At 42.6% G+C, this 21,171-nt stretch overlaps 1 protein-coding gene across 1 annotated transcript in view; it reads right to left on the bottom strand.

Moving 5' to 3' along the window:
- Window positions 1–21,171, bottom strand: part of MTMR1 (myotubularin related protein 1) — a 78,691-nt gene that overhangs the window by 3,070 nt on the left and 54,450 nt on the right. Inside the window, exons 11-14 of the mRNA XM_016221953.2 lie at window positions 19,199–19,405; window positions 14,152–14,244; window positions 7,718–7,831; window positions 4,783–4,959 (exon numbers count right to left, since the gene is read on the bottom strand). Coding sequence (XP_016077439.2) covers window positions 4,783–4,959; window positions 7,718–7,831; window positions 14,152–14,244; window positions 19,199–19,405 — 591 coding nt within the window. The remainder of the gene's footprint in view (window positions 1–4,782; window positions 4,960–7,717; window positions 7,832–14,151; window positions 14,245–19,198; window positions 19,406–21,171) is intronic.

The raw sequence follows: 21,171 nt of genomic DNA, 5'->3' as shown, positions 1-21,171 counted from the left end.
ATGCCACCCTTGTCCTCAAGGCCCTGTGTGGTCTGACACCAGCCTACCTCTCCTAATCACCTCTCACCAGGTCCAGCTTCCACTTCCCTCCAGCATTCCAGAATCTTCCAAGTATGTGCTGTCCCTTCTGCTTAAAACACTTCCCCCACCTTTTTCACACACATACTTGCTTCATCCCACAGGGACTAGTGCAAATAGCACATGCTGAGGGAGGGAGGGGGCTTTTGGATTCTCCACTCCCACCAGGCCTGTTTATCATTTACTTCCACCAAAAACTGAACTGTCCCATCAGGGATGCCAGTGATGATCAGCCCAACTGGAGGGAAGAGGGAAGGAGAGAGAGAGATGAGAGGGTCAGAGATCAGAGAAGGGGAAAACATGAGAAAGGGACAGATGAGAGGGAGGGACAGAGACATGAGTGAAAGAAGGAAAGACAGAGACAAGGGGGTGACACAGATGAAAGGGAAAGAGAGGGACAGGCAGAAAATAGGACAGCTGGACAGAGATGTGAGTGAGCAAGCCAGAGATGAGAAGAGAAGAAGGGAGATGAAAAAGAGGGGGAGGAGGGATGAAAAAGCCCGGGCAGCCATGTGCCCCCACCATAGCAGGGTGGCTCGGTGACCAGCACTGAAGAGGCCAAGAACAAACTCCTGACTTAGCAAGTCAGAGGAAGAAGGGAGGGGACGGCAACGTGGGAGTCTGACAGCAAAGGCCCCCATCATAACAAGAGAAAATTAACTGATTTGATGCTGATCCCAAAGCCACTGTGAGGAGGGCAATAGCACCCCTCTTGGCCTTAGGACCTATTTGGCATTTTCCTGTTTGCAGAATCATTTGGTTCCAATCAAATGATGGACTGCTTTGTAATCAGGGTCCCATTACTAATACACATGCATGTGGCCTCAGAGCAGACTGTGGGGAATATACTAGCTAACACACCCAGGGCCTGAGAGGAGCATCATACATCTCCGTGCAGTCTTTCAGATCTTTTTTTGTATGTCATCTTCATTAACAATAAGCCAAAGGCCTGCTTGCTCAAGAAAATGCCCATCTAGGGGCCAGTCACCCAGTGGGTGCTAGCATGTATGAGACACAAGCCAAGAGGATCCCAAAGGACACAAGATATCTGCTGGGCCCTCCTCCCCACCTGGCCATCCTTTGATGGATGCCCAGGAGCCCCTCTCCAGGCAATCAATCTAGCCTGTCCTCCACAGAAGAAAGAGGCCCAACAAACTTGTGACCCGTCTATCCTTCCTGCCTCTCCTCTCTGCTCAGCCTGCCTCACTGTCCCGTCATGGACACCCACATCAGCCTTCTTGCTGATTCCTTTGCCATAGTTTTCACTGTCTCCCTCCCCATTCCTGACCACCTTAGTGTTACCAGAGTAAGCTTTCTAGAACATACACCAGGTCTTGCCCTACAAACCCTGGCAGAGGGTGTGGGGGCTCCTATAGCCCCTGGGATAAAGTGCAAACTCCTAGTGATGCTTCACAAGGCCCTCTGCAGCCTGGGCCTGCCAAGCTCTGGCCTCTGGTGTCTCCAAGGCCCAACCCACTCCCCAACACACTCTGTGTGCCCGGCACCTAGGAAGTCTCCAAAGCGTGTTTGTTGCAATGAGGATAAAAAGCTGTGGCCCATAGACTGCCTTCCAGTTCTCTCTTCTGTGTAGCACAGTGCAGGGAGAACACAAAAAGTTGGACCACCTGCCTACTACTCTTCAAGGTAGGGGTTCATTTTATATTGTATCCCCACAAGGTCTCAGGGAAGCTAAGGACCTTGTTCCACATCAGGCATCAGAGACAAGAGTCACCATCAGAAACAGGATTTGGCCCTGGTTGCTTGGGGACAGCCTTCCCTTCCATGACTGTCTGCACCAGGGGGCATTGTGTGACTGACTTTGGCCACTAGGGGATGAGTCGCCCAAAGCATGGGCCACTCCAAAGAGGGAAGGAAAACGGATTTAGCTTTTTGGAGGCCACAGATTATTGCTAACTGATGTCACAGCATTTTGAGCAGATGCCACAGAGCTAAGGATGGATTCTTGTTGGTATAGTCATAAGCACTGAACATTGGAAATGAGTTACTAATGGCTTACTAGCCACAAATGAAATTAAAAATCTGTATTTAAAACATTGAGCACTGACCAAAGTTAACTAAATGTATAGTTTGTTTTCATGGGGCAAAAAGTTGGGACTGTGTTTCTCCAGCTTCAGATGTTCTTCAATAAAAATATTTTACAACTCTTAAAAGTTAGCATTTTTGCTACTCAAAACACACACTAAATCCAGAACCCATATGATATTTAGAAATGTGCTGTGGCTGCCTTAGTGCTAAGGTCCCCTCACACCAGTGTGGAAATGTGTACTGGCCTTGCTGCTCATGCTGTTGTAACATAGGAAGCAGCTAGTGGCCCCTTGCACCACGTTAGGAATCTGCATGGCAAACAGTAACAGCAGCTGGGCCCTCATATGTTAATGGAGGGGAGTTTCAGGTAAGGGAAGTTATGAAAAAAGGTTCTCAGACAACCAACTATTGGCACCATGAGAGGCAGAGGGTAGGAAAAGCATTTTCAGAGTTGGAGGTGGCTGAGCGGTAGCTTGCGGGGCATGGAGTCCATCAGCCTTGGAGGACAGGGTGGCAGAGGCACAGGTGCAGGGGAACCTGAGGCCTGGTTCTAAGGCCTGCTCAGAGAGAAGGGCAAGTACTGGGCTGAGCAGGCCCTGATCACGGTGTTCTGGAAAACAGGCCTCAGGTCTTGAGGGTGGCATGGCTGACTCAGAGATTCTAGAAGAGGAAAGGGCTTTTGTAGCTAAAGCTTCGTTGAACAAATGAAATAAACCAGGAACAGGGCAAAAAGAGGCAAATGATGAGCAGCTTGGGCTGTAGTGTTACAGAGAAAGGGAGCTGGTCAGGAGATGAAAAGCAGTGCCTTGGGCAGAGTTTGCACCTGTCAGACAAAACCTGGTGCCAAGTCTATGGTAAGCAAATCTTCCAGTAGGGTGGAAAGGTTAGTAAAGTGAAGGTACCTTTGAAGTTCAAGTGCCAAGCCAACTGAAAAGAGAAATGAACAGTTTGGTCTTCCCCATGGTTAGTGGGGCTTGGGGGTTATTATGGGTTGGATTGTATCCCCGCATTAATATGTTGAAGTTCTAACCCCCATATCACAGAATGTGACTGTATTTGGAAAAATGGTTTTTACAGAGGTGATCAAGTCAAACTGAAATCATTAGGGTGCACCCTAATCCAATATGACTGGTGTCCTTATAAAAAGGGGAAATTTGGACACAAAAACACGCATAAAGTGGTGATGATGTTAAGAAACACAGGGAGAGGATGGCCATCTACAAGTCAAGGACAGAGACCTGGAGCAGATGATTCCCTCAGACACCTGATCTTGAACTTCTAGCATCCAGAACTGGGAGGTAGTACATTTCTGTTGTTTAAGCCACCCAGCTTGTGTTACTTTGTTATGGCAGCTCCAGCAGATTAAGACAGAGATGAAATATGCCTTTAGAGACTGAAGACACTGAATGAGAGGGAAGAACTGAGAAGGAAGAGGGCAGAGAGGAAAGGCAGATCTGTGGCTGACAGAAGCAATGATGTTAAGCAAGCCCCTGGAAACACACTCTAGATGGACTGCCAGGAAACCCTAACAATATTTAACTTTAGCCCTGGCTGGTTTTGCTCAGTGGTTAGAGCATCGGCCAATGAACAGAAGGGTCTCAGGTTTGATTTCCAGTCAAGAGAACGTACCTCAGTTGCAGGTTTGATCCCTGGCCCTGGTCAGGGCAGGTACAGAAGGCAACCAATCAATGTTTCTCTGTCACTTAGGTATTTCTTTCTCTCCCTCTTTCCCCCACTCTTCACTCTCTCTAAAAAATCAGTGGAAAAAATAACCTTGGTGAGGATTAAAATTAAAATAATAAAATAAAATAATAAAATAAAATAAAATAATAAAATAAAATAAAATAATAAAATGCTAAACTAAAAAAAAAGTTAACTTTAAAAAAACAACTTCAGCAGAAAGCCATCTGTCCACGGAGGTAAGGGCTGCCTCCATGAGTCTGCTCCCCACCCAGCACCAACCATGCCCCAGCCACCCATGTGGAGGAGATTGAGGGTGGAGCAGGACTGTGTAGAGCAGAGGCTTGGGGGAGCACCTTGACCCTAAGTGGTAGTGCCCGAGCCACAGCCCAAGCTCAGCCACTAAACACCAAGGGTGACCACAGCTCAGCTGCCTGGCCTTGCTGTGCACCATTTTCTAATGTTTTTTCAATCTCAGAAAATAGTAGAGTAAAAAGCGTGGCAGGAGGCGGAATCTTTACCCGTTCTTCAAGGGGCACCTGCTCTGTGACTCAGCACAGGTCCCATTTCTGTTGTGCTACCAGAATCTAGAAACTGGAACCATGATGCATTTTTCACATAAATACCCTTCTACTGACTCCACATATGGTACCCTGCATCATTGGTACTGCTACCCCCATAACACCTCTGAGTCAAGTTCCTGGAAAGACTGAGTTAAACATGGTACCTGGTAATACTTCATCTATGTACCATCAGCAGAAGACAGAGGTGCTAAGATTTTTAATCTAGCCCAGCAAATGGCATCTGGGTTGGTGTGTGGAAAGAACTTGCTGAAACATGAATACAAAGGGTTGAACCTGGAGAGGCAAGGGCAGAGGGCCTTCAGTACTAACATCTAGATGCACCCATTTCTGCAACACCACCTTTATCTGAACAAAAATACATGCTCTTTTGAAAAGAAGAAAAACCAAAAGATACCTGAGGCCTCATTCGTGGATTCCATCGCACATAATAGTTTACCCATAATTCCAAATGACTCAGACTAGCAACAGGATATAAGACATGGTTTTCATAATTCACAAAGAAGGGATTAGAAAATTCATCAAGCTGGCTATTGATACAAGACCATAAGGATATAGTCTTTGTATGTACATCCTGAAAAACAAAAAAGGAATATAGTGAAATAAATTCAGCTTTTCTTCATATCCTCAAGAATTTTTATTACATAAAGAAAAAGACTTGCATAATGAATGCAGCTCAAACAAAAATTCAGGAACATTTACTAAGCCCTACACCCATCCCTCTGTCATGCACTGCCCTCATTCTAGGAATGACATGAAAGTACACACTGATTACTCTCCTGGAAAAATGATTGCTGAGCTAGTTAACATCTGGCAACTGCGTCTGTGTGAAGGCAGAATGAGAACTTTCTAACAACCACGGAATGATGGGTCTCTAACAAATACATTTTTAATTGTGGTTTGCAGTGTACTTCTGCGACCCTTAATATTAATGACTGTGGGTAGAATTTACATATAAGATGCCTTTCATTGTGAAAAACATGCCAGCACCCTGGGCTGAAGAAGCCTTATATAGAGAAGTAAATATATCATTAAATTATATCTCCCCACCACCTGATTTTACAGTACACTGTTTAGAAATGTTATAACCACTTACATTGCTCATGTTTAGAAATGCTATAATCATTTACACTGCTCATCCGAATGAAAACTCCCAAACCCACATGCATGGCAGGGCAGGTAAACATTAAACATGGATCAAGCACAGTGACAGAATCAAAACAAGGAAATGATGAAGCCAAGAGTGTTTTCTACCATTATGCCCTAAGACAGCTGGTTTCCTCACAAGCTATCCAGACTCAGAAAATTCAATTAGGACCTTTTCATATTTTATATTTTGTATATATAAGAGAAACACCAGCAAGGGACCCCGAATAGCCAAAACAATTTTGAAGAACCAATTTGGAGGTCTCATACTTCCCAATTTCAAAACTTACAACAAAGGTATAATAATACAGGTGGTGGTGGCACAGAATGGTGGCATGCAATGGAATAGAAAACAGTACAGAAACAAACCCTCACATTTACAGTCAACTGATTTTCAATAAAAGTGCCAAGAAAATGGGGGAAAGATGATGGTCTTTTCAACAAATGGTGATGGGACAACTAGATAACTACATGCAAAAGAATGAAATTGGACCCGTACTACACACTGATGGGAAGTGATTACTAATGGGTATAGGGTATCTTTTGAGGGTAATGAAAATTTTATGAAAGATGGCAATGGTTGCACACTCAACATACTAAAAACCACTGAACTGTATGTACACTTTTAAAGGGTGAATTTGTATCTCAAAAGAGCTGTATATTTTTTTAAAGAGTACATTTTGGCAAAAAAAGGTAAGGACATAGGGTTTAAATTCTACATATGAACTTCATTCTTCTGTTGCTGATTTTTTAAAAATGACTTTATTGGGATATAAGTTGCATACCATAAAATTCACTCTCTAATTTTTTTTTCTTTTTATCAAACAGCTCCATCATACTGGGCCCACAGGAATATGGATTTTATCCTGATCGCAGTGGCAAGCTACGGGGAGGTTTCAGGCAGGAAAGAGGCATATGGTGGGACTAATGTTTGGGAATGCTGCCCTGGTTGCTATGTTTAGAGTGGACTGCTGGAGATCAGAAATAGAAGGAGCAAAGGCCGTTCCTGGGTAGCTGCTTTAGTCCAGATGTGAGATGGTGTAGCTTGAACTAGACTTGTAGTTGTAAAGAAGTGAGAAGTGGCCAGATTAAGAACATATTTGGGGGACAGGGTCAGTAATACTCGTTGATGGACTGGATATGGCAGCTGTGGGGAGGGTGAAAGAGGAATTGAAGATGGCCTCTGTATTTGGTCTCAGCATCTCAATGGGAAGAGGTGCCATTTCCTAGGGATGCAAAACAGCTGGGGAGTAGCCGGGTGGCATTTAGAGCCCTGAGACAGATGAAGTCACCTAGAGAGAGAATAGAGTTTGGGGTGAGAAGAAGACCGAGGACTGAGCCCAGGTCACTCCAGTGGAATAGAAGATGGTTTAAAAGGGAGAGACTGGGGCGGGGGAGGCTAGTGAGCTGGGGGAGACTTTGAGGGGAGCAGCATGGAATGAGGAAGTGTTCAACAGTGAGGAGGCTGCTAAGAAAGAGAAGTGAGTGCTAGTGACCTACTGTTTCCTCCTAAATTCTATAATGTTCTAATATATTTTGCCTGCAGATGATAGTCCTCTTCTATATTACCCAGAAGATACTCTTTAAGCTGCCTTTTCCCAACACTTCCTCACTTTTGATCATTTCTTTCTTTTATCCCAAAGTGAGGAGAAAAGGAAGAAGAGGTGAGATGTAACTCTGAGAGGCTTGGTATCTGCCTGCTGCTTTACCAGCTTGATGGAAAAGAAAGTTTAGCTTGCTACCCAAAGGGAGATTTGGGGCTAATATACAGACTTCATTTTCCTAGGTCTCCAAGTACCCTTCCGCCCAAAAGCACAGAAAATGATAAGCAAAATCATATTATTTTGGAGTCGGTGCTGTGGAAAGTACATGAGCTTGGAGTTTAGGGAGTCCAGAATCTTGTATTGATCCTATAGACCTCAGAGAGCAGTGGGCTTGCTGTATCCCAGCCCCCAGCCCCCAGCCCCCAGAAAGTAAGGGGCTTGTTTTAGATAACCTGGAAGATTAGACACCTGTGCTGGGGCTGATGAACCCAGATGGCATCTAGTGCCAACCCCTCCATTTACAGACAGCAGCAGAGCTAGACTCAAGTCCCCTTTCCACTCCGTCCCCCTTCTACAGTGGCACTTAATGGGAAAGGCAACTGTTCAACTGGGAAAGCAGTGGATAAGATATAACACACTTACCTCTTTGAATCGCTGCTGTTCACAGTTGCACAAGAAAGTCCCAAAGAGACAGCTATAAAGGTGATCCAAGATTGTAATCAAGAATAGCTCATTAAATTCAAATGCTGAAGGAAACTTAAATGAAGAGAGAAATAAGGTTAAAGTTCAATGTCTAAGACAGAGTGGTACCAATATTTTTGTGAAAAGACAGTTGAACTGCAACTTGGAATACAGTCAAAGATTAAAAGGAAGATGGAGTCCACAAAACTATCTACAGTTTCAAGTTCATGCTTATAGATCTGGTTGAACCAGAGCAACAAAAATCGTAACCTTCATTCCTAAAAATTCTTATGGAGCCCTGGCCAGTGTGGTTCAGTTGGTTGGGCGTCTTCCTGTGCACCAAGGGGTTGCTGGTTCAATTCCCAGTCAGGGCACATGCCTGGGCTGACGGCTTGATCCAGGGTAGGGGGCATGCAGGAGGCAGCCAATCAATGTTGCCCTCTCACATTAATGATTCTCTTTCCCCCTTTCCCTTCCTCTCTCTCTAAAACTCAAGAAAAAAATCCAAAAAAAATAAAAGCTTATGGAGCTCCTATTTCTCATCATGATGATAATGATGGTAGAATAAAGCCCACACTCACCCTTCTGCCAGAAACAACTAGAAAGCTGGACAAAATATATGAAACAGCTGTTTCCGGAAATTGGCAACAGACAGCATGGGACTATTCCCCAAGAGAAAGGAAACAAGGAGGCAAGCCCTACTATTGTCCCAGCTTTCCGCCTAGAGGCACATTCTGGGCCATGGAGAATGGGAGGGGGGGGGCAACTGGGGAATTGCAGTCACAGTATATACCAGAAGTGACTCAAGGAAAAATAGAAAGTCTGTATCTATTAAAGAAACAAGTCATAATTTAAAACCTTCCCACAGAGACAACTCCATGAACATACACCCCCAGATACTTACCAATATATAAGCAAATTGAACCTGGCAATACAGAAAAAGGCTACCAATACATGACCAAGTGGGGTTGATCTCAGGAAGGAAAGGCTGCTTAACATTTGAAAATCAATAATGTTGCAAAAAAATCAATTAGTGAAATTCACCATATTAACAGAATAAGGAAAAAAAATCACATGATCATCTGAACTGTTGTTTTAGCTAATTCTTAATGGGGTTCTGGAGAATTCTAAGACTGTTCTGCTGCCAGGAGGTTCTAGCCAGTAGCTGGCATTTAGTAGCCATGAGGAAGGAGACAATCTAGAATGATAATAATGATCCTTGTTGTAGGCATGTACTAGGGTCCTACCCTGTGCCAGAATTCTAATTTTAAAACATAGTAAAATATTAATCATCCACTGAATGAAACAAAGCCAATTAGAGCAAAACCAAATAGAACTATCCAGCATGTTTTTATTTGTCAGTTTACTTTAAAGACCTTTTCCCCAATCAGAGTGATGTTCCCACACTATCATGACTAGACCTATCATCTTTAGAATGACAACCAGGGTCACTGATAGACAAGTTTATTTTTTAGCTTGGATTTATTATTTTATTAAAACAGAGATAAGCTTCTCAATGAGAAACAATGGCCAATCCAGGACTGTCCAAACTCCAACTGAAATTATTTTCCTCACCAGGATATTACATTATCCAATTTAACAAATTCTGCTCAGCTACCTTGGATTAAAGTCAGCTTCTCTCTCCATCTTAAAGATTGCTCTTATAGAAACATATAACTCTGTTCTAACAAGCCCCATCAGAATACCACTTCTTCAGGAGCCTCTGGAAACTAGCTGTGGTGGTTGTTCCTTTTAGCATTCTTGTTCTCAGATTAACTAAAATCAGTGATGAACTAAATCTACTAAATCTGGCTGAAATGTTAAAGATAGCTATTGGTTAATCTTCTCTCAGAGCCTTTAAGGTTGCCCTTACAACTCCGACAACGGCCTCACATTCCAAGTGGCTTTTAAAAGGTCCAGTATATTGTGTCCACTTTCCCAGTCTTTTTCTATGCATCTTAGTTATGCCCTATTCATAAATTATTGGAAACATGAAATTTATTCATTTTAAGCAAATATACAACATTTGTGTATACTGAAGCTTTATTAAATCAAGAATAAGAATGAAAAAAAATCTGTATTTCCTTTACAAATGTTTAAAAATATATGTTTACTAAGAGGACAGCAAGGCTTTTATTGAAATATTTTTGAAGTTGTATGAATCTTCATTCCTAAGCCTGCATTCTGGATCTGAAAGCTCAGTTGGGTGCATTCTAGCACCACTGACTGAGTCTTATTCTGGCATACTGGGCACCAGTATGGAAGGTGAGGGTGGGGTGGCATTTAACCCAAGCCCATCAGCACTAAAGACACTGGAACACAAGGGCTCCATCTACTCACCTCAGCTGCTATTCACATTCAAAGAGCATTGTGGCATTAAATTCTCAACTCAGAACACATTTCATTAGAGTAAGCAGCAGTAGGTAGAGGAATACAAATGAAACGTGAAGTCTCTGTGATTCATAGTTTGTTTTGGCCTCTTCTCCTGGAAACTATGCCATTTACCTAAAAAGTATGGTTTCAAACACTCCACAGAAATCCATAATAAAATTCTGCCCCTCTTGAGGGACAAAAATAACAACTTATTAAACCTATCCAAAACCAGAGTCTGTTGAATTATGGCTGTTTTAAAACGTCTTTGAGGCTCTTTTCTAAAGAGTCCCTCAATTACTTTTTCCCTTAGTTCCTTTTATATAAATTTGTACACAGAGACTAGTTCATTTTATCCTGAGATTTCTAACAACTTTACACTGATTTAGCAGTTTACTTGATTTAGCAATAGACAACCTAAAAATAAGTTAATCTTGTTATATTAACACATCCACGTTTCTACGTCTAATGCACTAACCAATTATCATTTTAAAATAATTATACACATTTCATAGACAGTCTTAGAGTTGTAAAAGTCATCTGAAATTTTCTAATCCAAACCCCTTATTTTCTTTCTTAAAACAAACAGTACAAAAATGATACAGATCAGAAATGATAATAGGCACTAATCAACATGACTAGTGGTAGTCAGATTGAAGATGTTAATAACACACGCACATTTACGTAGATATTTGGAAGGAATGAGCTACTTCACATCCACAAAATGGTGCTTATCCCTTCAGAAGCATCAGAATTATTTTTTGTGTTTGACATTTTTATGCAATTTTTCTAGGACGGACTCCATATTTTCCTGTCTTAACCTGAATGTAAGCATCATTTAATTTTTTACTGGCTTGGCATCAATATGAACAGCAAAAAGTACATGGCACACAAAACAGTGAGACTTCTGGCCAGCCTTTTGAGTATATGTTTGCTGTTACCTATCACTCATACCAGGGTGCCTACCTGGGAGATCACCTTTTACCCCAACAACCTTCTAATTGGCTGCTTTCAGTCAGCTGTGACCTGGCACTCAGATGACTGTTGAGTACAATCAGCTCCCCAGTCTAAAAGTAAGAGTGAGTTCTCAGGGAGGCCCAAGGATGCTGGGAATTTACTTTGGTTGCCCCCTTTTTCCTTATTTGTGAAGGTAAGTCTATCCTCTCTAGATTCTGGCTACCCCAAGTGTGATCTGTGGACCTGCACCACGAACTGGGTGCTTGTTAAAAACGCAGACTCTCAGGCTCCACCCCAGACCCACAATCAGAATCTATACTTTACTAAAATTCTAGGGGAGGGGGCCCACCTGGTGTGGCTCAGTGGTTGAGCACTGACCTAGGAACCATAGAGGTCAGGACACATGCTGGGGTTACGGACTTGTTCCATAGTAGGGGGCATGCAGGAGGCAGCCAATAGATATTTCTCTATCATCCATGTGATATTTCTATCTCTCTATCCCTCTCTCTTTCTCTCTGTCTAAAAACAAATAAATAAATAAATAAAACCATAAAATCTCCATAGGGTTTCTGTGCTCCCGTAAGTTTGAGCAGTACTGGCCTAGGAAACAATCCTCAGCCTCCCCCTCTTCCCATCTCTCCTTGCCTCTCCCCTTCTCCAAGGTTCTCCTCACCTCTCTACCTACCTCAGCCTCTCTTTCTCTAACCCTGCCCCCCCCCTCTGACTACCTCTCCCTTCTCGCTCTCCCCCTATCTCCCTGCCCCGATCTGCTTCCCTCTCTCTCTGCTGGCCTCTCAGCCTCTCCTCTCTGCTGTCTTCTCTCTGTGCCCTCTTTCTGTGCCCGCTCTCTTTGCCATCTTCTCTTGTGTCCCCTTCTCTCTCCTGCCCCCTTTCTGCGCCTTCTTTCTCACCTCCTCTCTTTCCTACACTCTTCTCTGCACCCTTTCCTATCCCACTCTGCCTTTCTGCTCCCCTCTGTCTCCCTGCCCCCTCTATTTGCCTTCCCTTTCTGTCCCTCCACTGCTTCCCTGCCCCCCTCATTGAATCTTTCTGCTCCCCTCTCTCATCTCCCCTCTCTGGCACCCCCTCTCTGCCTCCCTGCCCAGTCTCTTTGCCCTCCCTCTCTGCCCCTTCCTCTCTTTCCCTGGCCTCCTCTCTCTGCCTATTCTGCCCTTCTCTCTCTCTGCCTTTTTCTGCCCCCCCACCTCTTTCTGCCCCCTTCTCTGCCTCTCCCACTGCCTCCTTCTTCACCTCTCTGCCCCCATCTCTGCCTCTCTGCCCCTTTCCCTCTCTGCCTCTCTCTGTATATTTCTGATGCCCTCTCTCTACCCCTCCCCCTCTTCTCTGCCTTTTTCTATCCCCTCTGCCTCTATCTCATCTCCCCACTCTGGCCCCCCTCTCTCTGCTCCCCTATGCACCTCTCTCTACCCCGTTCTACTCCTCTATCTACCTCTCTGTGCACTATCTCTACCCCTCCCTGCCTCCTTTTGTCCGCCCTGCCTTCCTCCTTGCCTCCCTGCACCCCTGTCTCTGCCCCTTTGCCCTTTTTCTCTGCCTATCTCTGCCCCTATCTCTCCTGGTGGCTCTCTCTCTGCCTCTCTCTGTCCCTCTGAATCTCCCTGCCCCTCTGTCTCTCTACCCCTCCCTGCCCCTCTGCCTCTACTACTCTCTACCTCTCTTCCCCTCTCTTTGCCCCTTTCTCTCTGCTGCTCTCTGCCTCCCTCTCTCTCCCTACTCTTCTCATGTCCTCTTCTCTCTCTTGACCTCTCCTCCCTACCTCCTCTTCTCTACATTCCTCTATCACACTTCTCTCCTACCCTCCCTCTCTACCACCCTCTCTCCTATCCACCTCTCTGCCACCCTCTCTCCTACGCCACTCTGCCACCCCCTCTGCCTCCCCCAATGCCTCCTTCTGCACCTTTCTGCCTCCATCTCTGCCTCTCTGCCCCTCTTCCCCTCTCTGCCTCTCTGTATATCTCTGATGCCCTCTCTGCCCCCTTTCTCTACCTCTTTCTGCCTCTCTCTGCTCCCCTCCTTCTCAGCCTGTGACGCTCTCTCTGCTCCTCTCTCTGCCTCTTTTGGTCACTCTCTCTGTGTGCACCCCTCTCTCTGACCACTCTTTCTCCCTGCCCCTCTCTCTTCCTGCCTCTCTATCTCTCCCTGTCCCTCTCTTTCTCTGTTCCTGTCTCTCTCTGCCCCTGTCTTTTTATGCCTCTCTGCTTCTCTCTGTCCCATTCTCTGTGCATCAATGCCCCCTTTATCACCTTCTCTCTGCCCTGCCTGCCACCACCCCTCCTCTGCCATCCTCTGTCACTCCCTGTGTCTCTTTCTTTCTTTGTCTGGCTCTGGCTCTCTCTCTCTGATTCTAGGTCCATTTCCGTGGCACAATCTCCCATCATGATGATAAGTCCCCAAACTCAGGTTTGGATGTTAGAGATGAGGGGAAAAATAGCACATACCTCAAGGTCTGCTTTGAACTAAAGTCCTCCAGGCCCAACTGGCTTAGGGAAGGGTAGTCCATGTATAGCCTTCTTACTTACAGGAGATGACAAAATACTCTGCACCTTTCTATCTGCCATTGGTTCTTAGATAGCCATTTCCCTCGGTGACTTTGGGGTTAGAGGGGCTGTGGGGGGGCAGGGTGTGGAGACTCCTGGATTCCCTAGTCAAATCCCCTTTGCTGGCCTTCAGTCTCATCCCCATCTTTAATGTGTTGGGATCTTACATTTCAGGTCCAGCAGGAGTCTGTATTTCCTTGCACTGACAGAAAGGGAGCAAGAGAGGCAGAATGGCTGAGGAGTAAGGCCTTGGTTTGCTAGGCTGGGGGACAGGATGACTGACAAAAACCACTTACACAAAAAAAAATAACTTTTGATGAGAAGTTTGTTCCTTCTGCTTATATTTCTAAGTGAATTAGAATAAAAATGAATTAAATAAAGAAGGGATCATATTTTACATCCATACACACATCTTCATTTTAAATGAACATGAAAGTTTATCTATTCTTCAACTTTAAGGTATGTTTGAATGAGACTATATAGGTCAGAAATATATTTGAAATATCTCACCTGTCTCGTCATTTGCCAAACACAATCAATAAACTGAAGAAATATTGGTGACCGGTCAGCATCTGCATGATTGTCATTGCCATGGCCCACTCGCTGTAAAGAAACAAAAGGTTAAATGCTTTAACGTATGCCACAGTCCTCTCAAAAGTCACTTTAAATTACCTGGTGACAAGAATCATGTCTCGCTCATATGTCCCAAGGCCTAACAGAATTCTGGCACATAATAGGCACTCAAAAATGTTTACTGAATTGAACTGACTTTCGTTAGTCTTAGGAAACAAAATTCCAGTGTATTGTATTTTTACATGTTGATTATTTTATAATGTTTCTTTCATATAGCTGGGATCAAGAGTTATAAGCAAACAGCCATCATTTTTCAGTCCAAATGATGGGGTCAACCCTAGCCACCACACCAAGTGCACAGTGTCAATATGGGACTACCAATTAGCAGCTCATAAAGCACATTATGACTGCCATTTTCTCCACAAGTGAAAAAAATGTGGTTTTTTCCATTGTTCAGAAATGTAGGGATATCTGAAAATAAAAATAATAATTAACAGTATACAAATATTAATCAATTCTACGACTCGGAGAACCCCAAAATCTCACTCTTGAAATGGTAATGCGTAGAGTCCTTGCTCTAGGGAGTCCAATGTTGTATTTATTTTTTCCAGTTTTGAGATATAGTTGATAACTAGAATTCCCTTTCATGCCTTTTGATATTTTAGAAGATAGTGACAGATTCATACTAAGAGTAAAAGATAATTTCAAACACATAAATAAGACTGAATAAAAAACATTGAAAATAAGTTAAACAGATCAAAAGTGAGCATTCTAAGAGAAGCTTCAAGTAATCTGATGATTCAAATAAACTAAGCAAAAGGAAGAGAAAGAAAATACATTGTGAAGATACAACACAACCACCAGTCATTAAGAGTGAGAAATACTGGGTCTATGAAATTGCCACCAGGAAAGACATAAAAACAAGGAAATGACCAAGACAATGTCAACACCTCAGAGCAACATTGTATTGCCTTTTTTAAAAAAATTTTTAATTGTGGTGAAATATTTTAACCAACTTAACCATTTTAAGTGTACAGTTTAGTAGTATTAAGTACACTCACATTGTTGTGCAGCCATCACCACATCCATCTCCAGAACTCTTTAATCTTCCCAAACTGAAACTCTGCCCCCATTGAACAGCTCCCTATTCCCCCTCTTCCAGCCCCTGGCAACCACCACTCAACTTTCTATACATTTGTAAGCTCTAGGGACCTCATATAAGTAGAATCACACACTATTTGTCCTTTTGTGTCTAGCTTATTTCACTTAGTAAAATGTCCTCAAGGTTCATCCATATTGTAGCGTGTATCAAAACGTCCTTCCTTTTTATGACTGAATAATATGTATAGATCATATTTGTTTATCAGTTTATTTGCTGATGGACTCTTGGGTTGTTTCCACATTTGGGCTGTTGTGAATACTGTTGCTATGAACATGGCCCTTCTGCTTTCATTTCTTTTGGGTATATACCCAAAAGCAGAATTTCTGTATCATATGGTAATTCAATTTTTAATTTTTTGAAGAACTGTAAACTGTTTTCCATAGCAGCTGCTTCCATTGCCTTATTTCTGTACTTCCCCTTTATAAAATAATTCATAGAATCTGCTCTTCAGTACTTACGGCACCTAGGGAACAGTTTCACACTGACAGTTCACAATTTAGGATTCATTCTTTCTTTTAATAGACATTAAAACTCCTATCATGTTTGTAACACATCTTGCCTGGCCCTCAGTATTTCAGGCATTTTCATGGTATCTAGTAGAGTCCAGGCCTTTGGCTAGGCACCTGAGGTACAAAGACAAATGAGACACGGTACCTGTGCTTGATGAATAATTAATTTATGGTCTAGTCATAGGAGAAAGACCTATAAATAAGAAGGGCAGTAAAGTGTTCCAAGGGGTATGGTGGGGCCACAAAAGAGCAAGTAGCCATATTAAGATGGGGTAGATAAGAGAATGGGGAAGGAAAGTCACACAAGTCAGTAATGGAGGAGGTCTCACTTGAGATAAACCTTGAAGGACAGGAAGATGCCTGCTTCCTGGCTGGCCACGGAGATAATATATCAGAAGCAGTAGGGGCACCAGGGGTGCCATTATTAGCTGGATACAGCTGAAGCTCAGAGGATGAGGCACAGGAAGGGAGGCAAAATGAGGCTGGAAAGGTGAACTAGGGCCAGATCACTAAGTGCCACGAATGTTGTGCTGTGGAGTTTGCCCACAATCCCATAGGCTATGGGAAGGCTCTGAGGGATTCATGTTGGGGAGTGGCAGAATCAGATCTGCTTCTTGGAAAGCTCCGTCTGGCTGCAGTGAGGACACTGAATTGGAAGGGTATAGTCAACAGAGAGGCTAGTTAAGAGACTGCCACAATAGTCCCAAGGGAGATGGCCAGGCCTGAATTAAAGGGGCATCAGTGGCAATGATGAGAGGAAAGATTTGAAATACATGCGTTTAAAGTCATGGGACTGGCCGAGGTCACTAAGAGATTAAGCACACAGAAGATAAATGATCCAATGAATAAACACTGGGGAACCCCAAAATTAAGAGGTTGGGGAGAGAGGGAGGACTGGAAGGTAGGAGGAAATTCAAAAATTTAGAGAGACCTAGAAGCCAAGTGAAAAAGCATTGCCAGAGGAAGGGAAGAAGCAACAGCATCAAATACTCAGGCTAAATAGAAGGACTTGGCAGAGTGGCTGTCATTGATGACTGTGACAACAGCAGTTTCGAGGAGGGGGTGTTGTGTGGAGGAACTCTGGCTGAAGTGGGTTAAAGACAGACCAGAAGGAGATAAAGTGATAGTGAGTGCAAATAACAGCTTTTGCTGGAGGAAGAAGCAACAAAGGAGTTTGTGATAATGTTTAAAATAATAACAGGAGCTAAAACTTACCCACACAGCATGGGCCAAGCACTGCCCTAAACACTTGATACATATAAACTTATTCTCACCCCATGACACTCCATTTCAAAGAAGGGAAATCAAGGTGCAGAGAGTGAAGGCATGTGTCCAAGGATCTGACAACAGCTCCCAAAGGGATGCTATGGAACTTCCCTTCCCTCTTTTCCCTGAGAGTGCATGCACAGTGAGTATACTCAGCACCCTCAAGGCTGGAGCTACTTAATTCCTTGAATTGTTCATCCTTCTGCTTTCCACAAGCGAGTTTGAATGGGGTTCTGGTAATATTCCAATTCAACACAAGGTTCAGGCAGAATTCCCAACAGTTCAACAGCCTGAGCAGGCCAAGAATTAGTTGCCATTTGGACTTAAAAAAAAAAAAAAGGCAGCCCAAGAATGCCCTACCAGATGACCCAGCAATCCCACTCCTAGATATACCCAAAAGTGAAAGCAGTCTGTTATGAGCTGGGTTGTGCCGCAACCCCCTCCCCATTTTGTATGTTAATGTCCTAAGCACCACTAATCTCAGAATGTGACTATATTTGGAGATAAGGTCTTTAAAGAGGTCATTTAAAGAGATGATTAAGTTTAAATGAGGCCATTAAGGTGGGCCCTAATTCAGTCTGACTTGTGTCCTTATAAGAAGAAACTTGGACAGATACACCCAGTGGAAAGATCATGTAAAGACATAGCGAGAAGGTAGACATCTACAAACTAAGGTGAGAGGCCTCAGGAGAAACCTGACCTTGTCACAATCTTGATATTGGACTTCTGGCCTGCACAACTATGAAAGAAACTTCTGTTGTTTAAGCCACCCAGTCTGTGATAATTTTTGTATAGTAAAAACTTTTATACCAATGTTCACAGCAGTGTTATTCACAATAGCCAACAATCCAAGTGCATATCAACAGATGAATATGCAAAATGTGGTATACACATACAATGGAGTACTATTCAGCCATGAAAAAGAATTAAAATTGCCCTGGCTGGTGTAGCTGAGTTGGTTGGAGCATCATTCCATGCACCTAAAGATTGCAGGTTCGATTACCAGTGAGGGCACATACCTAGGTTGTGGGTTTGATCCTCAGTGGGGGTGCATATGGGAGGCAACAGATTGATGTTTCTCTCTCACATCAGTGTTTCTCTCTCTTTCTCTCTCCTCCCACCCTCTCTAAAATCAGTAAAACATGTCCTTGGGTGAGGATTAAAAAATAAATAAAATCCATGACATTAAAAAAAAAGAATTACATTGATATATGCTATAACATGGATGAAGCTTGAAAACATTATGTTTAGTGAAACAAGCCAGTCACAGAAAGACAAATACTGTATAATTCCATTTATATCAGGTACCTAGAATAGGCAATTCATTGAGGAAGAAAGCAGGTTAGTGGTTGTCAGGATCTGGGGGAGGGAGGAATGGGAGTGACTGCTAAATGAGTACAGGGTTTCCTTTTAGGGTGATGAAAATGTTTTGAAACTAGATAGAGGTGGCGATTGTATAACATTGTGAATATACTAAATGCCACTGAACTCTAATCTTTATTTTTTTAATTTTTATATATTTTTTGTTAATCTTCATCCAAGGATATTTTTTCAATTGATTTTTAGAGAGAGTAGAAGGATGAGGGAGAGAGGGAGAGAAGGGGAGAGGAGGAGAGGGGAGACACTGATGTGAGAGAGGCACATCTACTGGTTGCCTCCTGCAAGCACGCCGGTCACCCCAACCAGGGCTGGGGGATCGGACATGCAATCCAGGTATGTGTCTTTGACCAGGAATCAAACCCGTGACCTTTCGGTGTACAGGCCGACACTCTAACCACTGACCTGCAATGGCCAGGGCCTGAACTCTATACTTTAAATGGTTAATTCTATGTTATATGAATTTTACCTCAACTTTTATTTTAAAAAGTCATACCTACATTTGAAAAAAAAAAAAGAATGCCTTACCAGAAATATACAGTGCTGAGGGTCCTGATAAGAGCAGAAAGCCTGTGCACATGTGCATGTGTGTGTATACATGTTCAGTGATATACACATGCATGCATATGATAGAGCAAAGCAGTCAAAGCATGCACTTATCTCAACTTACCAGTGCAAATCTATGTCCAAAACTTATCCATTCCTTTTCTATGAGAGTCTCAAATCCTTTAATGGTGCGGTAATAACTATCCAACATCAGCATAGCCAGAGATGTAAGCTGGGCTGTTCGGTCCCAACCGTCGCTGCAATGTACCACCACTGAGGTTTTCCCAGATTCTATTTTATCAGCAATTCTCACTGCCCCGGCAAGAAGCATCTTCAGAAAAGAAGGCACATTAGACCAAGCAACATTTAATTTCTATTATAGCAAAAATAATTATGAGGAGAACACTGGAAGTTCAGGTCAATAAACCAAACAAGAATGGAATGAGCATTTGACAAAAATCCAGCACCCATTTTTGATAAAAACTCTGAGCAAAGTGGGAATAGATGGAGCATACATCAACATAATAAAGGCCGTATACTACAAATCTACAGTCAACATCATACTCAATGGTCAAAAACTAAAACCATTTCCCTTAAAAACAGGAACAAAACAGGGATGTCCACTTTCACCATTCAAAATAGTACTGGAAGTCCTTGCCACATCCATCAGGCAGTAAGAAAACATAAGAGGTATTCAAATTGGAAAGGAGGAAGTAAAACTGTCTTTATTTGCAGAAGACATGATACTGTACATAGAAAACCCTAAAGACTCCACCAAAGTACTACTAAATTTGATAAATAAATTCAGCAAAGTAGCTGAATACAAAATTAACATCCAGAAGTCAATGACATTTTTATACAGCAACAATGAAGTCTCAGAAAGAGAAACTAAAAAAAAAAAAAAATACCATTTACCATTGCAACTAAAAAAATAAGATACCTGGGGATAAACTTAACCAAGGATGTAAAAGACCTATAATTGGAAAACTACAGGACACGTAAAAAAGAAATAGAGGAAGATATAAACAAGTGGAAGAATATACCATGTTCATGGATTGGAAGAATTAATATCATTAAAATGTCCACAATACTCAAAGCAATTTATAGATTCAATGCAATTCCTATTAAAATACCATCAGCACATTTCACAGATCTAGAAAAAATATTCCGAAAATTTATATGGAACCAAAAAAGAGCCCAAATACCAGCAGCCATCTTGAGAAAGAAGAACAGAGTGGGAGCCATCATTTACTGGATATCAAACTGTACTACAAAGTCACTGTAATCAAAACAGCCTGGTATTGGTACAACAACAGACATATAGATCAATGGAACAGAACAGAGACCCCAGAAATAGACCCATGCCACTATGGTCAGTTAATATTTGACAAAGGAGGCAAGAGCATACAATAGAGTAAAGACAACCTCTTCAATAAATGGTGCTGGGAAAACTGGACAACTACATGCAAAAGAATGAAATTAGACTACCAACTTACACCATGCACAAAAATAAACTCAAAATGGATAAAAGGCTTAAATATAAGTCGCAAAACCATAAAATTCCTGGAAGAAAACATAGGCAGTAAAGTCTCAGAAATCCCATGTAGTGGAATTTTCACTGATACATCTCCTAGGGCAAGAGAAACAAAGGAAAAAATAAACAAATGGGACTACATCAAATTAAAAAGCTTCTGCACAGCAAAAGAAATCAGCCTCAAAATACAAAGGAAACCCACGGTTTGGGAGAATATATTTGCCAAGGATGTATCTGATAAGGGGTTAATTTCCAAAGTGTACAAAGAACTCATACAACTTAACAAGAAGAAGACAAAAAATTCAATTAAAAAATGGGCAAAGTGCCTGAATAGACACTTCTCCAAAGACCTGGAAACAGCCCAAGTGCCCATCAGTAGATGAATGGATAAAAAAAGCTGTGGGACATTTACACCATGGAATACTATGAAGTAAAGAAAAAGGATCTTGTACCCTTTGGGACAGTATGGATGGACCTGGAGAGTATTATGCTAAGCAAAATAAGCCAGGCAGAGAAAGACAAACATCACATGATCTCACTTATATGTGGAATCTAAAGAACTT

The sequence above is a fragment of the Miniopterus natalensis genome, chromosome X (genome assembly GCF_054644295.1).
Source record: "Miniopterus natalensis isolate mMinNat1 chromosome X, mMinNat1.hap1, whole genome shotgun sequence".
NCBI lineage: Eukaryota > Metazoa > Chordata > Mammalia > Chiroptera > Miniopteridae > Miniopterus > Miniopterus natalensis.
The sequence above is the reverse complement of the archived record's forward strand: the minus strand, read 5'-3'. Positions and strand labels throughout refer to the sequence as shown.